Source organism: Scyliorhinus torazame, chromosome 17 (genome assembly GCF_047496885.1).
Source record: "Scyliorhinus torazame isolate Kashiwa2021f chromosome 17, sScyTor2.1, whole genome shotgun sequence".
NCBI lineage: Eukaryota > Metazoa > Chordata > Chondrichthyes > Carcharhiniformes > Scyliorhinidae > Scyliorhinus > Scyliorhinus torazame.
The window spans coordinates 185,813,462-185,827,629 of record NC_092723.1 but is presented as its reverse complement, the minus strand read 5'-3'; the positions used below and the strand labels follow the sequence as shown (position 1 = coordinate 185,827,629).

Below are 14,168 nucleotides of genomic sequence, written 5' to 3'. Positions count from 1 at the left end.
AGGGTTGTTAATATATACTGTATAGTATGTATAGGTCGTTGCTACAGATAATTATATATTGGACTGTTAAATTATATTTTTGGAGAGTGTTACTTGTGACAAGGCAGTTGCCAATTAGGGCTAGTTTTCATTTTTGTTATGTATTATTTATTCATTTTTTGTTTATAAAATAGGTCATTGTTATTTGTGTTGTTATAATATTGTGTAAAGGATGCACAATGTACTGTGTTGGTTGACCAAAAATTTTCAATAAAATATTTAATAAAAAAAAAAATATTAACCTAAATCCGTATCTGTTTCAGTGATATATTTAGCAATGTATTAACTTAGATAAAGGATAAAAATTGGGCAGATGTAAAACAAACATTCACTCCAAATTCAGTCAGTTTCGGCAGTATAACCAATTGTTAAATTAGAGTACAAGTTAACTCAATTTATCAAACCTTTACCACTGAATTTAGTACAGTTGACAAATGCCTTGAAAAGGTCGGATTTACTACAAATCTGGGAAAATACTGAGACGAGCCTAGATTACACCTTTATATGGAAATCAATTCATTTTAAAGTAAAATCTTTCTAAAACTTCCAATGTTTTCCATTCTGTACCTATTAGTATATTCATCCAGAATGAGAGTTTGCAACCTACACAATGCGTCTGGACAGTAGAGCCGCAGTGAGTATAATTTGTAAATGGGAGTCTGCCTTGTGGTGTTGCGTACCTACAATAATAAAAAACTGGGGTGCAAGTAATTGGGGTGCATAACAGGTACGTGAAGCTGAGGATTACTGTATGGTCATCATGTGCACGTCGTAGTCCACTAATAAAGTGCCTGTGGAACTGACAGCCTGCGCACCAGACTTACACAGGATCATTAAGGTGCCAAAACACGTGAATGACTTGATGGTCTAATATTATTTCCACAATGCAGGTGCTCGATGCCAGTATAAAATGGACGCTGCATGTTGGACTCACTTAACCACATTTGGTCCTATTTCTGTCTACCTCTGTTGCATAGTGACAGAGGCATTGTTTGCCAGGCATGCCATTTTACAAATTTCCCAATGGTAAGTCGCCATCTGGCCAGATTCTCCAAACAGCAAGGCATTATCCACAGGATGTTTGATCACACAAGCTGCACTTATCGTGCTGCCTAGCGTACTGCAAGGTTCTTTTGACTTCTCCATGTAGCAGAACCTTTAACAGTCGAGTCCAAGGTATCCAAGATTGGCAAATTAGAAAACTGGTGAACTCAATTTTATCAACCATTGCAGCACATGGCGCAGTTGTATTTATGCCAGTGCATTGTACCTTCTACCTGCTAACCAGGTGTTAACGAGCTATCCCTCACAAGGAGAGGGAATTTGGTAATGACGTTCTGGGTGCCAGTGACTGCCTCTGTGGACAAGGCTGTGTATAGTACTGCCTTGCACTGAGTCAATAAATACAAACATCTCACGTGCCATCTGACACATTTGCAATCATGTCAACAGGACAGCTTGTTTGCACAGATGTGACATTCCTCAAATTTTGCCATAATCTTTGACAAAGAGCCATCCAGACTCGAAACGTTAGCTCACTTCTCTCTCCACAGATGCTGTCGGGCCTGTTGAGATTGTCGGGTATTTTCTGTTTTTGATTCAGATCCCAGCATCCGCAGTAATTTGCTTTGATCTCCATTTGCTCTGTGTCCGGCCTCAGCTTCACCAGAGATCTGAGTGGGAGCAAATCAATGGGCGTTACCAAGTTTCTTGGAGCCCTGCGTTCAAGCTCTCTCAATCTAATTCGCCAAAAGTGGTGAATTAAAATTTGGCAGGCTGCCGCAAACTGAAGCCTCAGTCAGACTATTCATTCTGGAAGCCATGCCTGTGCCTAGGGCCTTGGGCGAGGGGTCGCTGCTGAATGTTTAAGGTGGTGGGTGAAGTGCTAAGTGGACTGCTTCGTCCTGGATGGCGTTGAGCGGCTCGAGTATTGCTAGGGCTGCATTCATCCAGGCAGGTGGACTGGCTGAGGTGCTGTATTGAGGCTGAGGGTTCAATTCCACCATTTCCTGCTAGTCTTTTGATAGCCCCTTGAATGTTAAAATCGGAGTACCACTACCCATTTTTCATAAAGTATTTTGCCAGAGATTCACTATAGAGAATTTCAAGACAAAATGCACCAAACGATGTTCAGCCAGGGACTTATTTCCCATTTCAAAATATTGATTTTTAAAAATTACTTTCCGTAAGGTTGTGTCATTAGAATTAAACAGATTTACCTAATGAAGATCATTGGACATTAATCTACAATTTCCCAAAGAGAGAAGCTAAAATTTAATAAGGCCTGTTCACTTTGGTGTGAGATATCCGTTATAGTTTAAATGATGCCAAGTGTCCATGGGACGATGAGGAGAATTGATCCAGAATGTCATCATTCAACCATGGAAATAAAGTTGTGAAAATATTTTTTAATGTGGGGTTTGACATCTTTGTTTCGCTGTGCATTCAATAGTGCACCACAACTGTCTTGTTGAACACTCACATTTGACCACATATCAAAATGGCTCAGTTCACATATACAGTACATTATAAAACAAGCATCATTGATTCCAGGGCCTTGCAAGTTCGAAGAACAGTTGAAAATAAATTAATTTATCTCTTAGAATCAAAATTCTGCCCCACTAATATTTGTTAAATCTTTAAAGCAAATCAGATCACTGATTAAAATAAACAAACGTAACCCCGAAATGTAATATAAATACAATCAAAGTACATCTTAATTCAAGTCAGTGGAGGTTAAAGCCAGGTTCATTAAACGTAATGAGAAAGGATTTTAACAATAATGGAGGTGCTTCAACTGAACAAACCAGATTTTAAATAAGGACCCCCCCACTGTGTGGAATTGACTTGAAAGCTCATCACTGGTTTATTATGTGCGCCGTGTCTTCAGTCTTTTGGCTTGCCTCTTTGCCTCCTCCTGACTGACACCATCTAAACCACCTTGGCTTAGCACCCGTACACCCTGTAAGCGATTCACCAACTGCATCAGCAATGGGATGAGCTGGAGGGGAGGGGGGAAAAGGAAAAGTCACACCCATTACTCACAATACTCTAAACCGAGCACCTAAATAGGAATTAAGCCTCAACGATGAAATTTTAACTGAAATCATATTTTAATGAGAACTAAATAAAGAGGAAGGCTTTGAAATATATTCATGAGTGAACTTACATGTTGCTAATTCTTCACAGGAAGATTTAATGATAAGCTAGGTTTGAGTAATATACATGGAAGATCTACATTGGCAGCTCATTACAACAAAATTGTGATGTACTTAACAAATCTTTACAAGTAACCAAACCAAAAAGAGTAAGCAGGTAGAAAGAGGTGTCAGTGATCCAAAAATAGTGAGTAATAGAAATATCAATTTATTTTTGTGAGGTCCAACTAATCATGACGCGAGGGGGGGGGAAATGACACCATCTCAAACAAAACAGCATGACGTATTGTATCAATTTAATACTGCACATCACATAGCAGATAAGAGCCCCATGGTTTGCCAGAAAAATTAATGCCATGCGAAATTGGACTGCCAAAATGGCTTTCAAGATCAAATGTGGTACAAATGAAATGTATCCACTGTGTGCAAGAGCAGTTACACCAAAGTCCTTGTTTTCCCTCTACAAAGCTGCCATATTCAAACACTTTAAGGCAGCATCACTGTACAATGCTGAAGCAATGAAAATGCATTCTCATTCCAAGTACACAAAACGTGGAAGAACTAATTTTAAGGGTCTGTCACTACTTGGCCAAAGTAAACAACTGGGATTTAATAAGAGTTAACAGTTCCCAGATCTTCCTGCTGACAGCATTATCTGAGGCCAGCGCATTCACACTGAATTCTGAGTACAGGGTTTTTACCCTGTACCCGTGGTCAGATATTTAGAGGAAGCAACAGTTCTTCACAACTCCCACGAAGGTCATTAATGCTGCCACTGCACTTTTAATTCTCCCCATTATCATAGAATTTACAGTGCAGAAGGAGGCCATTCGGCCCATCGAGTCTGCACCGGCTCTTGGAAAGAGCACCCTACCCAAGGCCAACACCGCCACCCTATCCCCATAACCCCACCCAACACTAAGGGCAATTTTTTGGACACTAAGGGCTATTTATCATGGCCAATCCACCTAACCCGCACATCTTTGGACTGTGGGAGGAAACCGGAGCACCCGGAGGCAACCCACGCACACACAGGGAGGATGTGCAGACTCCGCACAGACAGTGACCCAAGCCAGAATCGAACCTGGGACCCTGGAGCTGTGAAGCAATTGTGCTATCCACAAGGCTACCGTGCTGCCGTGTTAAAAACTAAATATTTTATTAAAATATCCTTTCCAGAGAATTCAACAAGGGAAAATCCCATAAGCTTATTTTATTGGCGACACGTATATTTCTCACAGGTAGGGTATGCTGGGGGTTCTATTATATTTCCAGAACTTCCATTGAATGCAATTACTGAATTCTTCAGTTTCTAAAAAAAGCATAAATCTGGAATAGTCCAAAGAAACAGACATTTTCTCAAGAACAATAAAATCCAAGTTAAAAAATGAATTCAAATATATGTCATTTTTAATTTGAGACAGTGAGTATGCAGGCAGGAAACAGAACACCCACGATGTAATATCCACGTGGAAAGTAGGTCAGCATCCCACCCCTCCTTTCACTAGTTCTCATTTTTACCCTATTTCTACAATGAATCCCCACATAATCTCTTTGAAATAAGTAAATTATTGAATTAAGAAACGTAACAATTAGGGCAGCACGGTGGGGCAGTGGTTAGCACTGCAGCCTCACGGCGCCGAGGACCCGGGTTCGATCTCGGCTCCGGGTCACTGTCCGTGTGGAGTTTGCACATTCTCCCCATGTTTGCGTGGGTTTCGCCCCCACAACCCAAAAAGATGTGCAGGGTAGGTGGATTGGCCACGCTAAATTGCCCCTTTATTGGAAAAATGAACTGGGCACTCTAAATCTTTTTAAAAAGTAACAATTTGGGGCAATATTCCCCTGGCAGGCCAGCAGCACGGTTCGATTCCCGTACCGGCCTCCCCGAACAGGCGCCGGAACGTGGTGACTAGGGGCTTTTCACAGTAACTTCATTTGAAGCCTACTTGTGACAATGAGCGATTTTCATTTCATTTCCTCATAGAGCGAAACTCTGGTGGAAGAAGCAGAGGATCTGACATTAGATTCTAACATTAAAAAGTTGATTCTGTGACCCATCCTGTGCTTCTTTATTCATTCAAGGGGAGTGGGCTTCACTCATTAGGCCAGCATTCATTGCCCATCCCTAATTGCCCTCGAGAAGCGCAGTCTATAATAATAATCTTTATTGTCACAAGTAGGCATACATGAACACTGCAATGAAGTTACTGTGAAAAGCCCCTAGTCGCCACATTCCGGCGCCTGTTCCGAGTACACCGAGGGAGAATTCAGAATCCATAAGCTCCAGCAGTCACATACAGAATTACTCCAAACAGATTTTATATTTCTCAGACTACAGTGAAAAGTATTTGTATCCGAGTATCCTGCTTTAATTTGGACAACTCATTCAATTTGATTATTTTGTGCATTGGTAAATTGAATATTTGCTCCATTTGCCATGAATGGTACACGTCTTATGTACATGATGTGGAGATGCCGGCGTTGGACTGGGGTGAGCACAGTAAGAAGACTTACAACACCAGGTTAAAGGACTTTAATCTTATGTACAGATCGATTTCATTTTCAGCAGCAGGCGTTTTAAAATACACAATGCTACTTTTCACCCGAAAATATGTAACAAAACATCAGTGTGCTGTTTTCAGATGCATGGAACCCATTTATAATCTTAAATGCTGAAACAGAAGCTTACCTTATCATGATTGTAGCCGGCCAGAAGCAGGAGCAGAGTGAGGGGCAGGGCAATGTACGATCCCTGAGCTACATCCTGTTCAGGTAGCTTTCTCTGAAAGGTGATGATATTGGACAGTGAGACTGTATTCTATAGAATCAGTTTTCTCAAACCATCATTTACTGTATTGATGACAGTAACTCTACGTGAAGGGATGACAACATGATCGATTTCAATTAAAACTAAATATAGGCGGTTTCACATTTTTGACCCTCAAATACATTTTTGTTCGTGTGCTTGTGTAAGATTTAGGTGCCCACCATAAAAGAGGCGCTGCCAACTTTAAAACAAAGTGACTCTCGTATTATCCTCCCTCCCCCCTCCCCCCACAGGCATGTCGAAAGCAGCAGCCTTAAAAATTGCTCTGAGACCTTTACAAGTGGGATAATGAAAGCACAGATATACAAAAGTCATTATAAATCTAAAATCCATTTGTGTAATATGTACCGAAACCCATTTGCTTTGACTGTCATAAACTCACATTAAAGCACAATGCCTTCATAGAATTTCAGCAATTGACTCAGAAATTCAGCACTTTCCCCTCAATTACACAATTATTTAGTCAGGTCACTATTGCAAAGATGGAAAATGTCTCCAGAAACATTCTTATTGCTTCCAAACCAAATCAGACTGAAGAGTCCTTAAAAAAAAACAGCGTTTAACAACAAAATCATAGCTGCAAACCTCATTGGGTTTTCACCCCAAAATGTAACATATGGACACATTGGCAATAGTCCACATAGATTGAAATTGGCTGATGGTTATAAAAATGATAAAAGATGCTGAAGATGTCAGTTCATGGCCCTTTTGATCTGCAACATAAGTAAAATCAAGCTTGTTGATATTAATTTAAAAGTTTTTTTCAAAATTTAGAGTACCTGATTCACTTTTTCTAAATAAGGGGCAATTTAGCTTGGCCAATCCACCTACCCTGCACATCTTTGGGTTGTGGGGGCGAAACTCACGCAAATACGGGGAGAATGTGCAAACTCCACACGGACAGTGACCCAGAGCCGGGATCGAATCTGGGACCTCGGCGCCGCGAGACTGCAGAGTTAACCCACTGCGCCACCGTGCAGCCCCAATTTAAGTTGATCAAGATATGGGGCAGCACGGTGGCACAGTGGTTAGCACTGCTGCCTCACAGCGCCAAGGACCCGGGTTCAATTCCGATCTTGGGTCACTGTCTGTGCGGAGTCTGCACGTTCTCCCCGTGTCTGCGAGGGCTTCCTCCGGATGCTCCGGTTCTCCCCCCCCCCCCCCCCCCCCACAGTCCAAAGATGTGCAGGTTAGGTGCATAGGCCATGCTAAATTGCCCTTTGGTGTCCAAGGATTGGTAGGTTAGGTTAATGTGTTGCTGGCAAAGCTGGTATTTGTTGCAGATTTCTAGATGCCATGGAAAGCCATTGCTTCAGCAACACCAGCCTACCCCTAATTCCTTATATCAAGCAGTATAAAGCCATTTTAAAACTACTGTAGTGAGACTAATGTGTGTCTGATCAATTAGGGCATCTGAATCATTTGCAGAATACCCTATTGAGAAAGAAAACAGATTCTGCTTAAAAATCACATTTTACTAAGTTTGGTTAAATTCAATGCAGTATTTTAAAGTTAATTAGGTAACAACAGGTTCAATTAAAATAAGACAATTTGGCCTTTACGGTCTCCAAAATAGACTTGAATTTAAAAAGGGTGGAGAAACGCCCTTCAGAAGGAATCACTCAAGAAGCAATTAATTCTATCCTTGCAAAAGTACAACGCTGCCAAGTGAAATGAAAATGAAATGAAAATCTCTTATTGCCACAAGTAGGCTTCAAATGAAGTTACTGTGAAAAGCCCCGAGTCTCCACATTCCAGCACCTGTTCGGGGAGGCTGGTACGGGAATTGAACCGTGCTGCTGGCCTGCCTTGGTCCTAAATGCCAGTTATTTAGTCCTGTGCTAAACAAGCATCATCCTAAGCGTTTCACTGAATCAGCCAAAGTCAAGAGCATTTCAACAGTGTCCGGCCATCAATTGTAACGGAAACCAACTTTGTTCAAATGTTCTGAGTAACAACATGAAAATTATTCTCACTTGTTCACTTACCGAAGGGTTGAACATAAGGGTAATGTGCTTATGGTAGCCGGTCGCACTGAAGGATATTTGGGGCAAGATGTACTCGTGCAGAGATTTGGGCAATGTAGACTCCAACACAACTACATAATTCTGTAACAAGACAGACAAGATGTTCATTCCTACATAGTAAGGGAAACAAAACGTTTCAGAGACCAACAAAAGCTATTTCAGCACGTGCACCCATTTACACTATTGAGTTTAGTACTGTCCAGTTGTACAGAATCCAAACATACCTCTCCATCCCTTAGCAAGGGTGGGAAATGGAAAAAAAGGGACTGCCCTAGCGACACCGTTTGAATGGGGTTATCCAGGTTTTCACTTTTGTACAGCACCACCTGAACAAATTAAACAAATACAGTTTAGTCTTTTCAAAGAACCACGCTAAGATTTCAGATATTTGCACGTTTACAACATCCTACAGTAGATTTAATGATGCTATTGTTCGCCAAACCGTATCGCAAAAAATGGTAGTACTTTTACGACAGTGCAGCATAAAGGAGGATAAACGTACATAGAACACCACTAGGAGTTTGATTCCATATTCAGTCTCCATCCTCTCACGGTGGTGAATCACAGGTCATGAGACATATGGTTAGTTTGCACGTTCTCCCCATGCCTGCATGGTTGCAAGGGAAGACCTCCAATATACAGCTGGAGAAGGGGAAACCATCGCAGGAAGAGGTGAAGGGGAAGTGGGAATTGGAGCTGGGCCAGGCCAGAGGAAGTGTGGAGTGAGATCTCGCACAGGGTGAACTTTACCTCCTCCTGCGCTAAGTTGAGCCTGATTTAGTTTAAAGTAGTACATAGAGTGTTCTTAACTAAGACGCGCATGAGTGGGTTCTTCCCTGTGGTGGAGGTCAGGTCTGAGCGTTGTTCAGGGGGGCCGGCGAATCATTCACCTGCCCCAAGCTAGTTGGGTTCTGGGTCTCATTTTCTGAGATCGTTGGGGTCTAACTAGAGCCGTGTCTGTTGGTGGCGCTCTTTGGGGCGTCGGACTCAGCAGTGAGAGGGATGGGCGGGAGGGTTAGGAAGGGAGGAAGTTAAGGAGGAAGGATAGTCAGGCTGAGGGAGAATAGAGGATTTAGGGTTGCTGCTGCTACTTTGTGAAAATAAAAATGACAAACTGTTTGTATGATATAGTTACGCCTTCGTATGTAAGAATTTGATAATGTTTGGAATAAAATATATATTTTTTTAAATGTCTGCGTGGGTTTCTTCCAGGTCCTCTGGTTTCCTCCCACAATCCAAAGATGTGGTTAGGTAGATTTGCCATGCTAAAATTGCCTCGAGTTTTCAAAGATGTGCAGACTAGGTGGGGTTGGGTGGACAGGGCAGGGGAGTTGGCCTAGGTAGGGTGCTCTTTCGGAGGGTCGGTGCAGAGCCGATGGGCCGAATGGCCTCTTTCTGTACTGTAGGGATTCTATCATATATCACAGGGAAGGCGGTGAGAGAACACTGGAAAGCAGTGATTATTAAGTCACCCTTTTCAGTCTTTTTGGAGAGAAATCAAAGAACATCTTTGACAAAAGGCCGAGGTCAGGTTGTTTAACTACTGTTTGATTTGTTGATTATCCGAAAAGGAAGAACTTGCAGGACAATGATGAGCAGGTGGGGGAGTGGCGCTCAGTGAATTGCTCCTTCAGAGTGCTAGCACAGACTCGCTGGGCCGAATGGCCCCCCTCTGTGCTGTAACTATTCTGAATCGGGGGGGGGGGGGGGGGGAGGGGAGGGAGAAGAAAAAGTAAGCACTTTTGCAAATAAGCCAATCAACTTACCCGCAAAGTAGAAAGGTGTTCAGGTGAAGTGATAACATTTCCACTTAAATCAAATTGATTAATTTGTCGGAATGCGAGAATATTCACGCCATCGATATCGCTGCTGTTGACCTGTACAAACAAAATTCAAAGGAATCAGATGAACTAGGTTCATGCTGTGATCATTTTCTTCTACTGCAGAAGCACTAACAAAAAAGCTTTAGACACAAAAGTATGCAGTGGTAATGTCTGCTCAGGGACCAGCTTCCTGTGGGATATTTTTATTAATGGTGGTAATCAAACCTGCATAATGGTACAATCTTAAAAGGCAAAGATTGAAACTCCCTGGAGTTTTAGAAGGATTTTAATGAATGCAAAAATCTGCAGTTGAACAGATTAATAAACCCAAATTTTACATCCAGCAGGCTGTCTGCGAATTCTGGTCAGCTGAGCTCAGTTAAGTCCAGGGAAAGCAGGGGGAAATGGCTAGGAAAGGGGATGAGTGCGTACCGGCCCACAGTATTAATGTGGAGGTCAGAGAAGCACTCTTGGCTCCACACGAACGGGAATTTCAAGAAGAAACTCACTGGACAGTTTCCTCAGAAGCCTCCAGCGGCTCCGACAGAAGCATTGGTTAAACTGCTGCAGCACCTGTCATCATATCAGGCCAGGGCCACCGGAAAACAATTAATGCAAGCTTTGGTCGATTGCGCCTTGAAGCCAAATCCTTTCCGTCAGTGAGAGTCCAGATGAGCAATAGGGCAGCAGCCCACAACAAGAAGCACCTTCACACCTCTTTGCATCCCCCTCAACACGGTTTGCAAGCAACACACAGTCAGTGTGTTTGTGAATTAACAAGTGAGTCACAGCACAGTTGAAGAAGGGCCAGTGAGGCTGCTAGAGAAGCAGGAACCTGTTGCCAAATGGTTGTCATCAGCAACCTCTTTTATTTTGGAAATGCATCAATATTTTGGTGATTAATGTTGCTATTCAGTGTGAAATAAAAGTGCTGGCTATTCATCAGTCGTGTGTGATATATATTTGGGCAGTATATAGGGTGATAAAAGCAGCTTGCCCCCTCAGGGAATCAAAGTGGGAACACTGGCAGTGGTGACACTGTAGGCTGATGGTATCCTTGTGACCGACGACACAATGCCTTCAGTGGCTCCCGAGTGTGATGGAAGACAGCTCCCCTCGGTCAGTGCCAGGTAGCCGTATCAGGGCCTGTGGATAATATTTGGTGCTACAATTGCAGGCTTCGTATCGGGCTCAGGGGCCTGGAAATTCCTGGGACCCACTTTTTAATCCTGTATCACAGTAACGGCGAAACATTAAACTTCGAAACCAAACCCCCTCATAATTTAAACACGTCTTTCTGAGCAGCACAGGCTGCTGTAGCTTGAAGAGATACCTCCCAAAGCTCCAGTCAAAGAACAAAGAAAGGTACAGCACAGGAACAGGCCCTTCGGCCCTCCAAGCCCGTGCCGACCATGCTGCCCGACTAAACTAAAATCTTCTACACTTCCTGGGTCCGTATCCCTCTATTCCCATCCTATTCATGTATTTGTCAAGATGCTCCTTAAATGTCACTATCGTCCCTGCTTCCACCACCACCTCCGGCAGCGAGTTCCAGGCACCCACTATCCTCTGTGTAAAAAAAAAAACTTGCCTCGTACATCTCCTCCAAACCTTGCCCTAAACCTATGCCCCCGAGTAATTGACCCCTCTACCCTGGGGAAAAGCCTCTGACTATCCACTCTGTCTATGCCCCTCATAATTTTGTAGACCTCTATCAGGTCGCCCCTCAACCTCCGTCGTTCCAGAGAAAAACAGAGTTTATTCAACCTCTCCTCATAGCTAATGCCCCCCATACCAGGCAACATCCTGGTAAATCTCTTTTGCACCCTCTCTAAAGCCTCCACATCCTTCTGGTAGTGTGGCGATGAGAATTGAACACTATACTCCAATTGTGGCCTAACTAAGGTTCTATACAGCTGCAACATGACTTGCCAATTTTTATACTCAATGCCCCGGCCAATGAAGGCAAGCATGCCGTATGCCTTCTTGACTACCTTCTCCACCTGCGTTGCCCCTTTCAGTGACCTGTGGACCTGTACTCCTAGATCTCTTTGACTTTCAATACTCTTGAGGGTTCTACCATTCACTGTATATTCCCTACCTGCATTAGACCTTCCAAAATGCATGACCTCACATTTGTCCGGATTAAACTCCATCTGCCATCTCCCCGCCCAAGTCTCCAAACGATCCAAATCCTGCTGTATCCTCTGACAGTCCTCATCGCTAGGGCAACACGGTAGCATTGTGGATAGCACAATTGCTCCACAGCTCCAGGGTCCCAGGTTCGATTCCGGCTTGGGTCATTGTCCGTGCGGAGTCTGTACATTCTCCCCGTGTGTGCGTGGGTTTCCTCCGGGTGCTCCGGTTTCCTCCCACAGTCCAAAGATGTGCAGGTTAGGTGGATTGGCCATGATAAATTGCCCTTAGGTGTCCAAAATTGCCCATAGTGTTGGGTGGGGTTACTGGGTTATGGGAATAAGGTGGAGGTGTTGACCTTGGGTAGGGTGCTCTTTCCAAGAGCCGGTGTAGACTCGATGGGCTGAATGGCCTCCTTCTGCACTGTAAATTCTATGATAATCTATCCGCAATTCCACCAACCTTTGTGTCGTCCGCAAACTTACTAATCACACCAGTTACATTTTCCTCAAAATCATTTATATATACTGCGAACAGCATAGGTCTCAGCCCTGATACCTGCGGAACACCACTAGTCACAGCCCTCCAGTCAGAAAAGCACCCTTCCATTGCTACTCTCTGCCTTCTATGACCTAGCCAGTTCTGTATCCATCTTGCCAGCTCGCCTCTGATCCCATGTGACTTCACCTTTTGTACCAGTCTGCCATGAGGAACCTTGTCAACGGCCTAACTGAATTCCACACACACAACATCCACTGCCCTACCTGCATCAATCATCTTTGTAACCTCCTCGAAAAACTCTATCAAGTTAGTGAGACGCGACCTCCCCTTCACAAAACCGTGCTGCCTCTCGCTAATACGTCCATTTGCTTCCAAATGGGAGTAGATCCTGTCTCGAAGAATTCTCTCCAGTAATTTCCCTACCACTGACATAAGGCTCACCTGCCTGTAGTTCCCTGGATTATCCTTGCTACTCTTCTTAAACAAAGGAACATTGGCTATTCTCCAGTCCTCCAGGACATCACCAGAAGAGAGTGAGGATCCAAGGATTTCTATCAAGACCTCAGCAATTTCCCCTCTTGGCTCCTTCAGTATTCTGGGGTAGATCCCATCAGGCCCTGGGGACTTATCTACCTTAGTATTTTTCAAGACACCCAACACCTCGTCTTTTTGGATCTCAATGTGACCCAGGCTATCTACCTCCAGACTCAACATCCACCAATTCCTTCTCTTTGGTGAATACTGATGCAAAGTATTCATTTAGTACCTCGCCCATTTCCTCTGGCTCCACACATAGATTCCCTCCCCTGTCCTTCAGTGGGCCAACCCTTTCCCTGGCTACCCTCTTGCTTTTTATGTACGTGTAAAAAAAGCCTTGGGATTTTCCTTAATTTGCCAATGACTTTTCATGACCCCTTTTAGCCCTCCTGACTCCTTGCTTAAGTTCCTTCCTACTTTCCTTATATCCCACACAGGTTTTGTCTGTTCCCAGCCTTCTAGCCCTGACAAATGCCTCCTTTTTCTTTTTGACAAGGCCTACAATATCTCTCGTTATCCAAGGTTCCCAAAATTTGCCTCACAGGAACATGCTGGTCCTGAATTCTTTTCAACTGACATTTGAAAGCCTCCCACATGTCAGATGTTGATTTACCCTCAAACATCCACCCCCAATCTAGGTTCTTCAGTTCCCGCCTAATATTGTTATAATTAGCCTTCCCCCAATTTAGCACATTCACCCTAGGACCACTCTTATCCTTGTCCACCAGCACTTTAAAACTTACTGAATTGTGGTCACTGTTCCCAAAATGCTCCCCTACTGAAACTTCTACCACCTGGCCGGGCTCATTCCCCAATACCAGGTCCAGTACAGCCCCTTCCCTAGTTGGACTATCTACATATTGTTTTAAGAAGCCCTCCTGGATGCTCCTTACAAACTCTGCCCTGTCCAAGCCCCTAGCACTAAGTGAGTCCCAGTCAATATTGGGGAAGTTAAAGTCTCCCATCACAACAACCCTGTTGCTTTTACTCCTTTGCAAAATCTGTCTACCTATCTGCTCCTCTATCTCCCGCTGGCTGTTGGGAGGCCTGTAGTAAACCCCCAACATTGTGACTGCACCCTTCTTATTCCTGATCTCCACCCATATAGCTTGACTGC

At 43.6% G+C, this 14,168-nt stretch overlaps 1 protein-coding gene across 1 annotated transcript in view; it reads right to left on the bottom strand.

The window, feature by feature from the left end:
• Positions 1 to 2,427: 2,427 nt before the first annotated feature.
• Positions 2,428 to 14,168, bottom strand: part of nomo (nodal modulator) — a 75,598-nt gene continuing 63,857 nt past the window's right edge. The window contains exons 27-31 of the mRNA XM_072481855.1: positions 9,821 to 9,931; positions 8,279 to 8,380; positions 8,016 to 8,135; positions 5,890 to 5,982; positions 2,428 to 3,040 (exon numbers count right to left, since the gene is read on the bottom strand). Coding sequence (XP_072337956.1) covers positions 2,909 to 3,040; positions 5,890 to 5,982; positions 8,016 to 8,135; positions 8,279 to 8,380; positions 9,821 to 9,931 — 558 coding nt within the window. The 3' untranslated portion in view covers positions 2,428 to 2,908. The remainder of the gene's footprint in view (positions 3,041 to 5,889; positions 5,983 to 8,015; positions 8,136 to 8,278; positions 8,381 to 9,820; positions 9,932 to 14,168) is intronic.